Here is a 15,866-nt window from a genome sequence, read left to right on the forward strand (position 1 = left end):
TGGGCCCGATTCATATCTAAATGAATTTTTTATACACGGAACAGACACATTAACTTTGTATTTTCATCGATTGTTTAATACATGTTTACGTACAGGTTATTTTCCCGAAACTTGGTCAGAAGGTTTCATCGTTCCTTTACATAAAGGGGGTGATATCAATGACCCTGCGAATTATAGAGGCATAACGTTACTTAGTACTTTGGGGAAACTTTTTACACGAATTTTAAACGAAAGATTAAATAACTGGGCTGAAAAATATTTCGTATATATTGAAGCTCAGGCGGGTTTTCGAAAAGGAATGAGTACTGTAGATAATATATTTATTCTTAATTCACTAATAAGTCATTGTTTTGACAAAGGAGATACACTTTTTTGCGCATTTGTGGATTTCAAAAAGGCCTTTGATTTTGTTGTTAGGGATATTCTTTGGTTCAAACTTATCAAATATGGTGTACGCGGTAATATACTTAATGTTATTAAATCTATGTATAACAATGTTAAGTCAAAAATAAAAAGCATGGAGTCGTTAAGTGAAAGTTTCTCCTGTTCGCTAGGAGTTAGACAAGGGGAGAGTTTATCTCCCTTTCTATTTAGCATATATTTAAATGATATTGAAGAGACCTTTTTACTGAAAGGCATTGAAGGGATAGACATTGGTAGCATAAAAATTTGTTTATTGTTATATGCAGATGATATCATTTTATTTGCGAAAACAGCACATGATCTGCAAGAATCTTTAAACGTTTTAGCCGAATATTGTGATAGATGGAAACTAACTGTTAATACAGAAAAGACAAAAGTTATGATTTTTAGAAAAGGGGGAAGGCTAAGCCAAAATATCAGTTTCAGATATAAGAATATTCAGTTAGAAATAGTGAGTAAATTTAAATATCTTGGTATCTTATTTACCTCAGGTGGCTCTTTTAATGAGACTGACAAAATGCTTTCAGGGCAGGCACTTAAGGCAATTTTTAAAATGAATAAATATCTTTACAAGTTTACAGATATAGGGCCAAAACATACATTAGATCTTTTTGACAAACTCATCATTCCAATTTTGAATTATTCAAGTGAAGTTTGGGGTTTCAATAAAGGTTTACAAGTAGAACGAACACATCTAAGCTTCTGTAAAAGGTTACTAGGGGTAAAAATTACCACACAGAACAGTTTTATTTATGCGGAAACAGGTAGATACAACTTAGAAACAGACAGACATTATAATATTATAAAGTATTGGTTGAAAATTAGTAATTGTGACCAGGTTAAATATACTAAACAAGTATATATTTCTTTGAAAAATTGTATAGATCTAAATCCTCGCAAAATAAACTGGGTCTCCAAGGTGAAATTTTTGTTATCAAAATTAGGATTCTATCATGTTTGGCTTGCTCAAAGTGTAGGAGACACAAAGGTTTTTCTTAATATTTTAAAACAACGTCTAAGGGACATTTACATACAGGATTTGAACACATCTATAAATGAGTCCAGCCGAGCACTATTTTACAAGAATATATTTAATTTCAGTTTCAGTAATTACTTAACAGTAATAAATATAAGGAAGTTCCGAATAGCATTAACAAGACTGAGGTTGTCATCGCATAGATTGGCTGTTGAGACTGGTAGATGGAGCCGTCCAAATAATATACCTTATGAAAATAGAATTTGTACTAACTGTCACATATTAGAAGACGAGTATCATTTGTCATTGAATGTCAGGAGTTTGTAGATTTAAGAAAACAGTATATCAGGAAGTATTTCTGGCATCATCCAAGTTATCTTAAATTTTTGCAATTATTTAATAATGAAAATAGTAAAGATACTCGTAATCTCGCAACGTATATCTTTAAAGCTTTTGAAAAAAGGAGGTATCTAAATAGATAAATTCTAATGTTTAAATAGCTAATACACATGCTGGGGTTATCAAAATTGTCTCTCCCAAAGCTGTGTTATTACTGATGCCTATGAATTACTGATACAATTGTTAAACTTGTATTTACATATCTGCTATCTTGCCATACATGTTATATTTATTACTTTGTTTGTATATTGAAGATATGCTGATGGATCTTGTTTGATTTATTGCATAATAAAGATTCTTCTTCATCTTCTTCATGTTTGTGTTTGTTTTCATAATTAGTTTGATTTGTGTTGCTGTATACATATAAGTGAAAAATGTCAAAAAAAAACATTATTTAAATTTGATTGATCAACCTAAAGGATATGTATGTAATAATTATAGGTTATTGTATATGTACTAAATATAGTAGCAAATTTGCACTGAACTTCAACGTATATCAGCTGCGTGAGGCCGATCATTAGTGTTCGTGTGAGCTAGTGTGCCTGATATCGATATCAGGCACACTTCCGGCTGCGCAAAACATCCGATTTCATTACTTCCTCTTACTAGATGTCAGATATATACAAACTAACATTAATTTTACAAAAGAATGCATGGTATATTAACATAATTTCGCTATCTTCCTCTTCTAGTACGGCTGAATAAGTTTGACACAAGAAACTGCGGTCCTACAGTGCATGAATTTATAACAAATGTTTGAAAGGAAAGTTTTCAATTAAAATAGTGTAAAGGATCTGAAAACGAGCTCTAATTGAAAACTTGTTATAACAATAGGGCATAATAAAAGTGTGTATCTATTTATTTATTAGTTAAAACCGTAGTGATGGTCCTTTATAATTTCAGCTACTGAAATCAAAAATAAAGACATGAAAATGAAAAAATAACTTGGGGAATGCTGCTTAATACCAGAATGCGCTGCATGCTACTCAGTTCGGACAAACAGTCACCCGCGCGCTGCGTTGACGGGCTCACCGGTCACATGGAGAACCGATTCGAGGCAAATAGTGTTGTTGCACTTTAGCACTTAGTCGTAGTAAGGTGTTCATTACCTTAGAACTTAGTCGTAGTAAGGTGTTCATTACCTTATGCATTTTGTATCCTCATTTCAAACCTTTCGAAATTTTGCCCATTAATATTCAACGTTTCTTTTTTGTAGTGGTTTTTTTTTTCGTGAATTCTGTTTCGTTTTCACATTACTCTTAAACCAAAGAACGTTGTTTGGATGAGTAGTTAGATTTCTACTACTTTACACGGAACTGACTTCCTTGTGGCGTCTTTAATGGTTTCGTTTATATTTAATGTAGACTAGCCACTAGACTGATGATAAAGAATTTGTCACAAAATTTCATCTTTTGTAATTTTTCTCTTTATTTTATGTGATAGTGACAAATGCATGTCTATATTAGAGATTTTCGCAGAGAACTGGTTGTAATATTATCAATTTAACTCATTTTTCCATTTTTGAGAATATTACATAATCCAAATTTCCTTGTTTTTCTCCTGTTACAATACAGAAAATGAATTTCTTACATATTTCACCTGTTCTGACCACTGCAGTAGCCAGCTTCCTGCTTCCAGACGGTTTCAATGAGCTATATAAACCTGGGGCAGTACACAACTGATCTGTATTCTGTACTGTATCAGTTAGGCTTAGGTCACAATTTGACATTGATTGATCACACCCCTAAAATCTGCGATGTAAAATTTCGGATAGCACTAGACTATTATATTGAACATAGGATATAGACTGGCTACATTCACATTTTTTAGAAATAAAAAATGAAAAAGATGTATCATAGTCTAGGAGCTAGTCTATATTTAATGCTACATGAAAATATTGTCATTTGTAAGAATAAAATCCCAATAGTTCTTTCTTTCTTTCTTCCATTTAATAATGACTTCGATCAATACTGATCATCACGTCATACAATACAATACAATAAGTTTTATTTTGAGTCGGCAAGAAGGCAACATTACAAAACATAAGCTCTGTAAAGAGCTTTTGAACCGACTATACAACAAATTAAAACAAGTTTAACAAAGTTATAAAATAGCTACAAAAGAGAAATTATTAAGCACACAAATTTAAATAGAACTAGATGAGCATGTGTAATAATACAAGTGTTAAAATCTGTGTTGAAGCTGCTGATCTAGACACTGCTGTCTAAAAACTGCCATAAGAGAGGAAAATAAGATCTGCAATACAAAAAAAAAACAACACAAAAGTGTATGCTTAAGAAATGATGATAAAAAATGTATCCCCCCAAATCAGATTTGGAAAGAACTGATCAGCAACTTTCTCACAGTAGCAAATGACAAACAATATGAAAGAAAGCATGTCACATACAGACAGTGTGCAATACAATAATAAGCACAGATGGTTACAAGCAAGCAGACAGCACATACTAAGCAATCAGCCAAACAAGGTAAGCAGAGGCGATAGCATATTATTAAACTACAAAAAACATGGCAAACTCAAGACATAATAATAGGCAAAGACGAAAGGAAAAGTAAAATAAAACATCAAAACAGGCTAATCAAAGCAACTCAGGTGGCAATTTAAGCAGTCAGAAAAGTTGATAAAACAACTACCCATATAAAATACAATTTATAAAAGAAGTAATCTTGTAGCCAAAATCGCTCTGACAGCCAAATTACATCTTTAAAATGGGTAGCCGACACAACCTGTTAAAACTATGTACAAGCATATATACCTTACATTGACATAATGGCCTTCTTATAGGAGTCCACCGTACTAATAGGGACAGTTCGGCCTTTATTTATTTTGAACGCATCTGCCTTTATTCGGTCTCACTTAAGACTGTTCAGTGCTGTATTCTTGACCTCTCGTGTAGAAACATAAAAAGAATTTTAGATGTCTTGTGGTGTTTTGGTTGGGTGTCTTTATGTGTCTTGGGGTGAAAGACCTTCCGCGGAAACAATGACGTCATCGATGCCTGTGCACATCTAATATTTCATCCTAATTTCTAACTTCTCTATTGCAAGCAAACACCTGACAGCCCGTTGTCATCAACTTTATTCACATACAGGTATAACCCTTTTTGCCATCCTTTTAACATAAATTAGATTTATTGTAGAAAAAAAAACCAATAGACTGACAGTAAAATAATTTGCATCGTGACAACTCGTAGTCGTACACAAATAATTTCGACCCAAACGTAGATCCGTAGTACAAAGATTAGAAGTAAAACGGAGTAAGGTCCGAAGTACCAGTAGCAAAAAATGTGTCACAACAAAACAATAGAAAAACATAAACTAAAATATGATTGTCACCCGAGCACTAGTCCAACTAATAGGACGTTTCTGGACCAAAGTATTTCTAATGATTATACACTTCCACTTTAGCGGTCCCCGGTCGGAAATACGTTATGATGTCACTTTACTTTGGGGGCTGCTGCCCCCCCCCACACCCCTGCCTTTTCCCTTAGTGCTACTGGCCCCATACCAGCGCTAAGTTATTTTAACAAGAATTTAAACACAACCCTCCTAAAATAAATATCCTCGTTCCCCCGTGGTTTGCGACCATAAGACTTTGTCGTAACGAAAATGAATAAAAAATAATCTAGCAACATAAATTTGTACTTACTTATAAAATTCAATCCATTTTTCATCGATATGTTTTAAAAAATTACTCAACAAACAGATTTCAACAGCCCTAAGTAGGTCAAATGTTTCGATGTACCCCCACTGGGGGCCGCCATTTTTCTTACTACCATTCAATTCGCGGATAGGGTTATCCCATAATTCCTTGCAAATAATTTACAGTTAGGCTACACCTAAAGTATATAAATGGGTTCTGGTACACAATAAGTCACATACACCCAATATCAACATGAAAAAGTTTCTGTCATGGTTTCAAAAAAATTTCAGCAAGACCGCCTCCTCAAGCTGGCTAAACAAAGGTGAAGAGACCATCACAAAAATATCTGGGTCAGGTTTACCTAGCACTTTCGTCTTTTTAAGTATTTTTATGACAAGTGAATTTTCTACAAAATAACACCCAAATGCTGTTTATGAAATGGTTAATCTGTTACTGGGAATAAAAACAACCCCTTAGGCCCCCGAGAATATGAAAAAACAGGATACATCTCCACTGATATCTGATAATGAATTTATGTTGACATTAAAGCATAAACTTGCCTCGCTGACATTTTATGAATGTATATTTTGTGTTTTGTATCTGCAATTTAGTGTCATCGGCAGTTTGCTGTTTATTGAAAAGGGTGTCAGGCTGGATATCTCCTTGGACCTGTCACATCATAGTTTTGGAGATTTAAGTCTCTTATTTAAAAATATGGATTAAATTCAACCCATTTGAAGTTTCTACATGAATATTTATGTCTAATATATTAAAGCAAGTAAGTCTGACCAGTATATTATGACTTTTTTTTTTTTTATTTTTTAATGTCTTTGTTTTCCTAATAGTAAAATGCAAATACAGGTAAGGCTTAGAGGGATGACGGCTATAAAATATCAGATCATAAAATAAGTCATCCCAGTAAACCAAACAAGTAAGACTAGCCAAGCACATAGAAAATTCACTAGGCATTAGTAATGAGTATGGCCGAGGCTTTCTGCACAGTGATTATGCCAATTATTTTATTTATCCGCACAACCATCATGTCGATTATTTTTGTTATTCGTACGACGGTAATGCCGATTATTTTCGTTATTCACACGACGATCATGCCTGGAAAGTGGTGCTGATTATTTTTATTATCCATACGTCTATACAATGTCATGTATATCTTGCATACCAATTACTGGGATATACATATTACCGCGAATGTCCTGTTTTGACACTTAACATGAAAAGTGCTTTACATTTTTTCTTCGTTATTTATGCTCAATGTGCAGATTTTTAGAAAAAACTATTTTTGAAAATTGGTGCGTCTTTCTTTTTATTTCACACTGATTCCAGAAATTAAAGTGATTGGTCGTTATGGTTAATCTTCAATGAAGTTGCTTATTTCTGCCATATCTATTATATATTTAGCTTGACCCATTGTAAAATAGAAATGCTTTCTTTGTCTTAGATCAATTTAACAACTTCTTTAGATTGAAAGTTGAAATTCATGGTAATTGGTATATGCCAGAAAATGCTCAAATTCCCCACCTATATTCTTTGAACGACAAAAGTCGCACTTTTACCTAGTGTTTTGACAAATTTTTTGCCAAAAGTCTAAAGCTAAAATATAGATTAATTACACAGAATAAAATTTATCCTTTCATACAATCATTTTGTTATAAATAGAGTCCACTGAATATAAGACTCACGGTAATTGGTATACACAGTACACAGTTTGGGTAATCCGAACCAGTTTTCATAAAAATTGAAATTAATCTAATGCTTCAACATGTACAGTAAAGTGATAATTTTAGATCTGCATCCTGTGTCATATACGCATAAAATATGCCGGGGACATATGAGCGTCCTATGTGACGCATCGTCTAACTGAAATACGAAAATTACAAAAGGGCGTTTGGTATACCCGAGGTTCTGGGGTTTGACCCGCGAAAATCAAGAAAAACTCGTATTTGACCTGCGCAGAAAATGCCCCGTGCATCGGCCTGACCTGCGGAAATTTTCTTTGATGAGTCTCGAGTTTGAAAGTTCTGCCCCTTGTCAATCAAAATCCCGGTGAATTTCAGTATTGTTCGCCGCCACAAGCGGAAGTAAGACAGTAGGCGGAGCGGCAATTATTAATTAGCTACTGAAGATGTCAATCACGCCACGCTCTGACTGACACGTGGTCATCTCTCGGTTTGTATTTAGCACAATATAAGCATGATGTGTCATATGTAAATTAAGCACGCGATGTGAGGAAACCCGTTTAACATTTATTATTTAATTTCATTCAACACTGATGGGAAATTACCCACAAATGTCCAAAGAAATCAAAACGTCATGCTGGTAATTTTCCTTGCGGAAGCACATGTGACCTAATTTACGTAATGGAAAAATACCATTTACACTCGAAGTATTTCTTTTTCAACTTTCGGCGATCCAATTACTTCCATTTCAGTTTCATTAATTGAGTCAATGAGTCAATGAAACAATTAGGGACGGGTTCTAATTAGAATATGCTGTCTTTTTTATAATGTTGCTGTAACTCGTGATTCGAAAGAGATGGTATCTAACATGCCTTCTGCAAAAGTTACGAAGCCATTGGAATTCATTAATTACTGGTTGAAAAATACATGTTATTAGCTCGACTATTCGAAGAATAAGTAGAGCTATCCTACTCACCACGGCGTCGGTGTCACACCTTGGTTACGCTTTTCGTACCAGTCCACTTTTTGGCAAAGTGTTTTGAGATAAAGCTTTAAAACTTTCAACACTTATTTACCATCACCATGTCCGGTTTTAGGCAAGAGTACATCAAGGATTTTGGCTGAATTATGGCCCCTTTTAACTTAGAAATCTTGGTTAAGTTTTTCGTACCAGTTCACATTTTGTGTAGTGTTTGACATATGGCTTTGAAACTTTTATCACTTGTTTATTATAACAGTCTCTATCTGTAGGCAAGAGAACATAACTCTGTGAACTATTTTGGCGGAATTATGGCCCTTTTTAGACTTGGAAATCAGTATAATTTTTGTACAAGTCCATGTTTTGTCAAAACAATTTGACATGTGGCTTTGAAACTTTGAACACTTGTTTATTATTATACCATATTAAACCAGATTTATATAGTGCCCTTTTCATGATCAATTTCACGTTCAAAGGCGCTTTACATAGTTCAAATGCAGCCACACAGGGCGCATAATTCATCCTCTACTAGTACAGACACAGAGCGATCTGACCAGAGGGACAGAGTGAGACAAAGCCCCCACGACAGAGAGATCAGAAATCAGATACAGGCTTGTCCGGCTAACTTAGCCTAGCTCGTTGCGAATAGACAGCCTGGTTCTTTAACGTGCCCAGTGTATAGCACTGATACACGCAAGGATTGCCTGGGTTCCTGACCAGTACACCTCTAGTTTATCATCATGCTTTATATTTGTAGGCAAGAGTACATAACTCTTTCAACTATTTTGGCTGAATTATGGCCCTTTTTGGACTTGGAAATTGGTTCAGTTTTCATACAATTCAACTTTTTGTCAAAACTAATTGGCATGAGGCTTTGAAACTTTTAACACTTGTTTATCATCATGGTTCGCATCTGTAGGCAAGAGTACATAACTCTGTCAACAATTTTGTGTAAATTATGGCCCTTTTTGGACTTGGAAATCTGTTAGGTTTTTCGTACCAGTTAGTATTTTGCCTAACCTGTTTGTCATATGGCTTTGAAACTTTGACCACTTGTTTACCTTCATAGTCTGCTTACCTGAGACAAGGATTTTGGCTCAATTATGGCCCTTGTTTAGACATAGAAATTAGTTAGGTTCCTACCATTCAATATTTTGTCTATTAACTGTTTGATATATGGCTTTGAAACTTTGAACACTTGCTTAATACCAACATCATGAACGTGGTCACACATTGCCATATAGTGCAAGACTAAACCAAATCCACAAATGCACGTACATTGTTTGTCTTATCTGTTCCTTTTCTTTTGTCTGAAAATCTCAGGTAATATTTTGACCCTATACTTCTATCAATGCTTCGAATAGCTGAGCGCGCTGTCAACAGACTGTTTAAGACAGCTCTTGTTTTTAAAAGCTTATGAAAAAGTGCCATGAATATTTTTTTATCATAATTTACTATGTATATTTTATTTTGTGTGTAACTGAAATGCAGGTTAAAAAAGACATTTGAAACTTGTGAGATTTTTTAATAGTATGGTAAATTGTATATAAATATACAGTAACTCTTGAGCTTGACAGTTTTGGTTATATGATGATGATAGTGGCTTTAGATAAAGTTTGTGGAAGTTGCATTTATAACAGTATAGCTTGACCCCTGAAAAGCTGATCTTGACTCAATCTTAAGAATCTGGTTTTGACCTTTGAAAATTTTGGCTGAAGAGTCAATTACTCTTGAGTGTCAGAACCTACCGAACGCCCTTTTTTAAAAAAAAAACAAATTAGTCTGGTCCCTAGCAAGACACCAAGTTGCCAGATCACGTCCGGTGTCTGCAGGCTCTAAGCCTGAGGAAAGACTTGTCCATAGGCTATATTCTATATACAGGATTACCAACAAAGCAGTTTGTTTACTAGTAACTGTACTTGAATGTTTTGTCAGTGTTTGCCAGTTGCAGAATTTTCTTCGTTATGATGGGCTTCAGAATGTTATAAATGTAAACTTTATAATTGTCCAGATCACACAAAATAATAAGTTTAAATAAAAAAGATATGACAATAATGAGAGGGTCCCACAGCCAAGTGGTTATGGTCGCTTACTTCAAATCACTTGCCCCTCATCCATGTTGGTTTGAGCCTCTCTCGGGGCGTTGAATTCTTCATCAATGTTTGCTCATCTGGTAGAGTTTGAGTGGATAAGGGAGAGAACTTATCAATGTAAATCTATTCCTATTTTGTAGAAAGTTGTGCCCCTTTGCCCCACTACTCTGGAAATTATTTTTTTGTTGGGAAATATTTTATTCATGGGAAACAGGTCAGTATATTTAAACTACATAAACAGTAAGATAATTCAGGGCTCAACATATTCTTTGAAAACAACTCATCCTACAGGACAAGCTGACTAGTATTTTCATTTGCCCTGCTACAAGTTGTACACGTCCTGCAATTCACTAAGCAAAACGTACGTACTATAATCTTGCTCTTAACTTCTGACCATCTAGCTAATGCAATGTAACACCGTCTGGCGGATTTTTAGAGCTGCAAACAAGTCAGCTTCTGTATAAAGATGTCTTGGCTGTCTAGCTTCTGCACAGCTTCGCTTTAATTTGATTTCAGTGTTTTTTACACTGATTTGGTAATGGGGCCAGCACGGGTGGTAAACGCGCAATCCAATTCCCGCCGGGAATACGCTTAAAATAGGTTGCGCAACATCCGGTCCTGGTGTTGCGCGTAAAAAAAGACGAAATTGAGGTATGTGAAGTTATGATTTTGCTTAGTATGAGACTAGAATAAATTTTCTCGAAAAAAGCAAAATGCTATTCGACACAGATATGATAATACATCATATGTGTAAAATATCTGGTTTGTAATTTATGATTCGGCTCTATTATCACAAAAACTCTGGCGACACGAAACGTGGAAAAGTATGAGATCAACAAAAATGGCAGTTTCTGACCTCATATGCCTAATCTGAGGACATCTGATGCTTTTTATGATATCTCAACTGTTATAAAGTAACGAATATCAAAATTATTTGTTTCAAATCCTGCTAACGGGGACATAATTGACAAAATAATCATCGGAATGGGGTTGCGCACCGGGAATGGAGTTGCTCATATACATCATAATGTGTATAATGTATACGCGCAACTCCATTCCCGGGGCGCAACCCCATTCCCGATTATTTTTTTGCCAATCTTTCCCGCAAAAGCAACATTTCATTCAAGTGTATGTAATATTCATGACTGTTTTACACGTGTTTGATCATTCGAAGCGTCACATTTCCAGAAAGAAGGCACAAGAGTTAGAAAATTTGCATTTTTCATGATTCCATGCTTTTTTGACAGCTCGAGCCATCAGAGTTTTTGTGATAACAGAGCTGATTCTTATATTAATAAGTTGGTATTTCATACATATGATCCTTATTCATTTTTGTGTCGAATAGCATTTTGCTTTTTTTCGAAAGCACTCGTAAATGTGTAATTATTTACAAAAACAAAACCCCACCTACCTCGATTTTGTATAATTGATGCGCAACACCAGCACCGGAAGTCGCGCAACCCATTTTTGGCGTATTCCCAGTGGGAATTGGATTGCGCGTTTACCACCCGTGGCCAGGGTCTTTACAGTTGGGAAAAATGCGTTGTAAAACATCTGAATTCGGAACTGTTAAAAGTTATTTCTTTTTATTTAATTATATTTTTGGTTAAAAATAGCACCTTTCCTGCAGGACTAGTACTACAGCAATTTCCACTTGTACTTACGAGCAGATAAGTGGATTTATCTAGTCCTGATAATACCAATGTGTTACTGAGGAACTATTTTTAAGGGAGGTAACCAAGGCTGTATTATAACTTACCTGTTGAGTGTGATTTATCTTTCCAATAGATGAAACAGTTATTAAAATGATTATTATTGTATTGTTCAATATAATATTTAATTATTTATTTCCAAAGAAAGCCTCAGAATTGAACATCTTATAATCTAGAAGATAAGTGTTAACAGTAAATTGTGTATATTTGTCCATTGAATTTGTAACATGCAGTTTTTAGCAGTGGCAGAATATTTATCTACCCAGAAAGACCATGAGTTTTCCTCTCTTTTTTTCTTTGCTTCTGCTCTCTTGTCCCTTTTTTATGTCCCTGAAGGGAGGCATATTAGTTTTCAACTGTCCGTCCGTTTACATGAAGGCACTTTACTCGCGAACCACTGCACTCAGGACCTTCAAACTTCACATGCTGATAGTACTTATTGAGTACATGACCCCTTCTGACTTTGGGGTCACCAGGTCAAAGGTCAAGGTGCTGCGGGGTCGGGGGGGAACATTTGTCACCATTAGTGACAGCTCTTGTTTTATGTCAAATTTTCAATGATTTGGTTATTTATAGTAAATGTAGAAAATTTATAAACTGTGTATTGTCAAAACTTATTTATTTAAAATACCAATCATTTATGCACAACAAACTGAGAATATATAACAAAAGAAATCCAGCTATGTAATGTTAGACATGTTAGAAATGAAAAAGGAGTATCATTTTGTTTTAGAACTCAAACAGATCATTCAGTAAAAGATTTATAGCAACCGGAAATCTCTGACAGGCCACAGCAACCTCTTTTTTTTCTTGTGTATATTTAAATCTTGTATGCCAATTTTCTTCAGAAGAATTATTGTAGATGTGTTTTTTTTTATCAATGATAGAGATCTGTGTTATCACATAGGTAGGTAAAACATATCCCCCTCTCTCTACTGCTGGCTGGAGCTTATCTTTGCAGGATGTGAGAGATCTGGTATCTCAGGTAGGAATACATCACCATCTGCTGCTAGGTCATACACACTTTTTTAATGCCACTTTTAAAACTGTTCAGATATTTGGTACATTCATTTCGGTGAAAGAGCAGACTTTCAAACTTTCTGAGATCTCGGTGTTGTTTAATGCTTCGTATATTACCAAACAGAATATTGAGGATATAGCTTATTAAAAGATTTACAAAAGAGGAACTTAAAACTGTTAATTTGAACATTCCTGTTACATATTGTAACTTTGATTAATTTACTGTTACACATGTTACAAAATGGTGTTCTTTGTTTACGTTACCATGCATATAGTATTTGATAATCAGGCAGGCTCTAATAGGTCACCTGAGGTCACCAGGTGACCTATTAAAAAGACAAAGTTGAAATTTTTGGAATATGTTACTAAGAACAGTTGATTTTGTTGACCTTTCGGAATACATAACAAAGTGCGGCTGATTTCGACCTATGGAATACCTTACTAAGTACAGTTAATTTTGTGGCTTTTCGGAATACATTACTAAGAAGAGTTGACTTTCGGAACTTTGCTTTTACTTCTTATGTAAGCAGTGGCAGCTCAACTATTAAATCTCTTGGAGCTTTCGGGTATTAATTTCCAAAACAAGTTGTGATTGATAACCAAGGATGTTGGCAAAGGAATTCTACTGTATATGCAAATGTCTTGATTTGTGATTAGTTTTATGCAAATTTCAATTGATAAAAGATTTGTTATTGAATGTTCTGTCAATCACTGATGCAAAGAGACCAAATTACGATGTAGTACAGGCTTTGATTGACATGGCAGGCCATGAAGAAAAGAAGAAAAGCACTTTATAATGTTTGTTTTGAATACGGAATTGTTTTATATCCTGTAATATACTTCAGTTTAAATGTAAATTGTTTTAAAAAAACACACAGTTTGTTTAGAATCCCTGAAACTGGATTATATTCTCAAAAATCACAGCGAGAAAGAGTTTTAGTTAAGAATAATGTTCCGATCTCTCTTGTCTCCGTTTTGGGAAGCAAAGTCTGTCGCACAGGAACAACAAGCAACAGTACGTATCAGTTTCTTACCTTTAACATGACAGGTACAACTTATAGGTTAATTGCCAGTGATCAGTAAATGACCTTATGGTTTGAGGGTCAGTAGGTCAAAGGTCAAGGTCGAAGAGACCCTAAAGCTGAAAGCAGTTTCCGTTAAATAACATAGGAATGCTTTTGTCTGCAGCATTTTAACTTCATAGAAATATTGTCTGTGATCAAACAGATGACCCACTATGTTTTTACGGTCAGTAGGCCGAATGTCAAGGTCAAAATGACCTTGTTACCCTTTGAAATCATCTGTTGGTTAAGTCTTCAGTCATGTCAGTCAAACCGCTTGTGCAAGAAGAAGTTGATTTTTCAGTGCTAATTGTAACATTATACCTGTCTATATTAGTAGCATTTTACAAAATGAACAAATTTCCACCAGGAAAGAGAGAAAACTATAACAATTATTGCTGCAATAAGAGAATTTACCTCATCAGCAGTAAAAGATCAAGTTGTGAGAGTCAATATCAATATTGGGTTGTTAATATGATCCCTGTAAAATGTTTTACTAATGCTACAGGATTTTAAGTCTGTATGTTTTGTCTATAAAAGTCTTTGATCAGCTATACTTTTATGTTTCTTTCATGATCCATTATCTCAAAATTGTGAACTTTTCTTGGCACACTGTTTTCTAGCTGTCTATGTTATTTCTCCATGCTTTCAAGAATTGATCCCAAAAATGCAGGAAAAATCCTAAAATGTTACCCTCTGTAATATGTTACCCTCAGTAAAATGTTACACTTGTTGAACAACTGCTTCACATAATTATGTCTCCCCCCCCCCCCCCTCTGGGGGAGACATATTGTTTTTGCCCTGTCCCTCCATCCGCCTGTCCGTCCGTACGTCACACTTCATTTCCGAGCAATAACTGGAGAACCATTTGACCTAGAACCTTCAAACTTCATAGGGTTGTAGGGCTGAGTAGACGACTTCATTGTTTTGGGTCACTCCGTCAAAGTCAAGGTCTAGGGCCTGAACATGAAACATTTCCGTCATACTAGTGAACCACTGACCCCAGAATTTGAAACTTCATAGATGATGGTCATGAGAGTAGAGACCCTATTGATTTTGAGTCACTCCCATCAAAGGTCAAGGTCACAGGGGCCTGAACATTGAAAACCATTTCCGATCAATAACTAGTTGACCACTTGACCCAGAATGTTGAAACTTCATAGGATGATTGGTCATGAAGAGTAGATGACCCTATTGATTTTGGGGTCACTCCGTCAAAGGTCAAGGTCACAGGGACCTGAACATTGAAAACCATTTCCGATCAATAACTAGTTAACCACTTGACCTTCATAGGATGATTGGTCATGAAGTTTAGATGACCCCTATTGATTTTGGGGTCACTCCGTCAAAGGACAAGGTCACAGGGGCCTGAACGTTGAAAACCATTTCCGATCAATAACTAGAGAACCACTTGACTCAGAATGTTGAAACTTCATAGGATGATTGTACATGCAAAGTAGATGACCCCTATTGATTTTGGGGTCATTCCGTTAAAGGTCAAGGTCACAGGGGCCTGAACATTGAAAACAATTTCTGATCAATAACTTGAGTACCACTTGACCCAGAATGTTGAAACTTCATAGGATTATTGTACATGCAAAGTAGATGACCCCTATTGATTTTGGGGTCACTCCGTTAAATGTCAAGGTCACAGGGGCCTGAACATTGAAAACCATTTCCGGTGAGTAACTTGAGAACCACTTGACCCAGGATGTTGAAACTTAATAGGATGATTGTTCATGCAGAGTAGATGACCCCTAACGATTTTGGGGTCACTCTGTTAAAGGTCAAGGTCACAGGGGCCTGAACATGGAAAACTGTTTCCAATCAATAACTTGAAAACCTCTG

At 35.3% G+C, this 15,866-nt stretch overlaps 1 protein-coding gene across 5 annotated transcripts in view; it reads left to right on the forward strand.

Annotated features, from left to right (window-relative positions):
• LOC123535350 (ras-specific guanine nucleotide-releasing factor RalGPS2-like) overlaps window positions 1-15,866 on the forward strand; it is a 138,523-nt gene that overhangs the window by 46,107 nt on the left and 76,550 nt on the right. Inside the window, exon 1 of one of the 5 annotated variants that reach the window (XM_053524479.1) lies at window positions 4,766-4,908. The exons of 1 other annotated variant lie outside the window; for it this stretch is intronic. Coding sequence is in view for 2 of the 4 variants with exons in the window: in XM_045318015.2 (XP_045173950.2) it covers window positions 13,907-13,972 (66 nt within the window). In the remaining 2 variants the exon portion in view is untranslated. Of the gene's footprint in view, window positions 1-4,765; window positions 4,909-12,850; window positions 12,923-13,028; window positions 13,973-15,866 lie in introns of those variants that run through there. 3 more of the 5 variants (XM_053524482.1, XM_045318015.2, XM_053524470.1) reach the window with 3 other exon arrangements.

Source organism: Mercenaria mercenaria, chromosome 15 (assembly GCF_021730395.1).
Source record: "Mercenaria mercenaria strain notata chromosome 15, MADL_Memer_1, whole genome shotgun sequence".
Taxonomy (NCBI): Eukaryota; Metazoa; Mollusca; class Bivalvia; order Venerida; family Veneridae; genus Mercenaria; species Mercenaria mercenaria.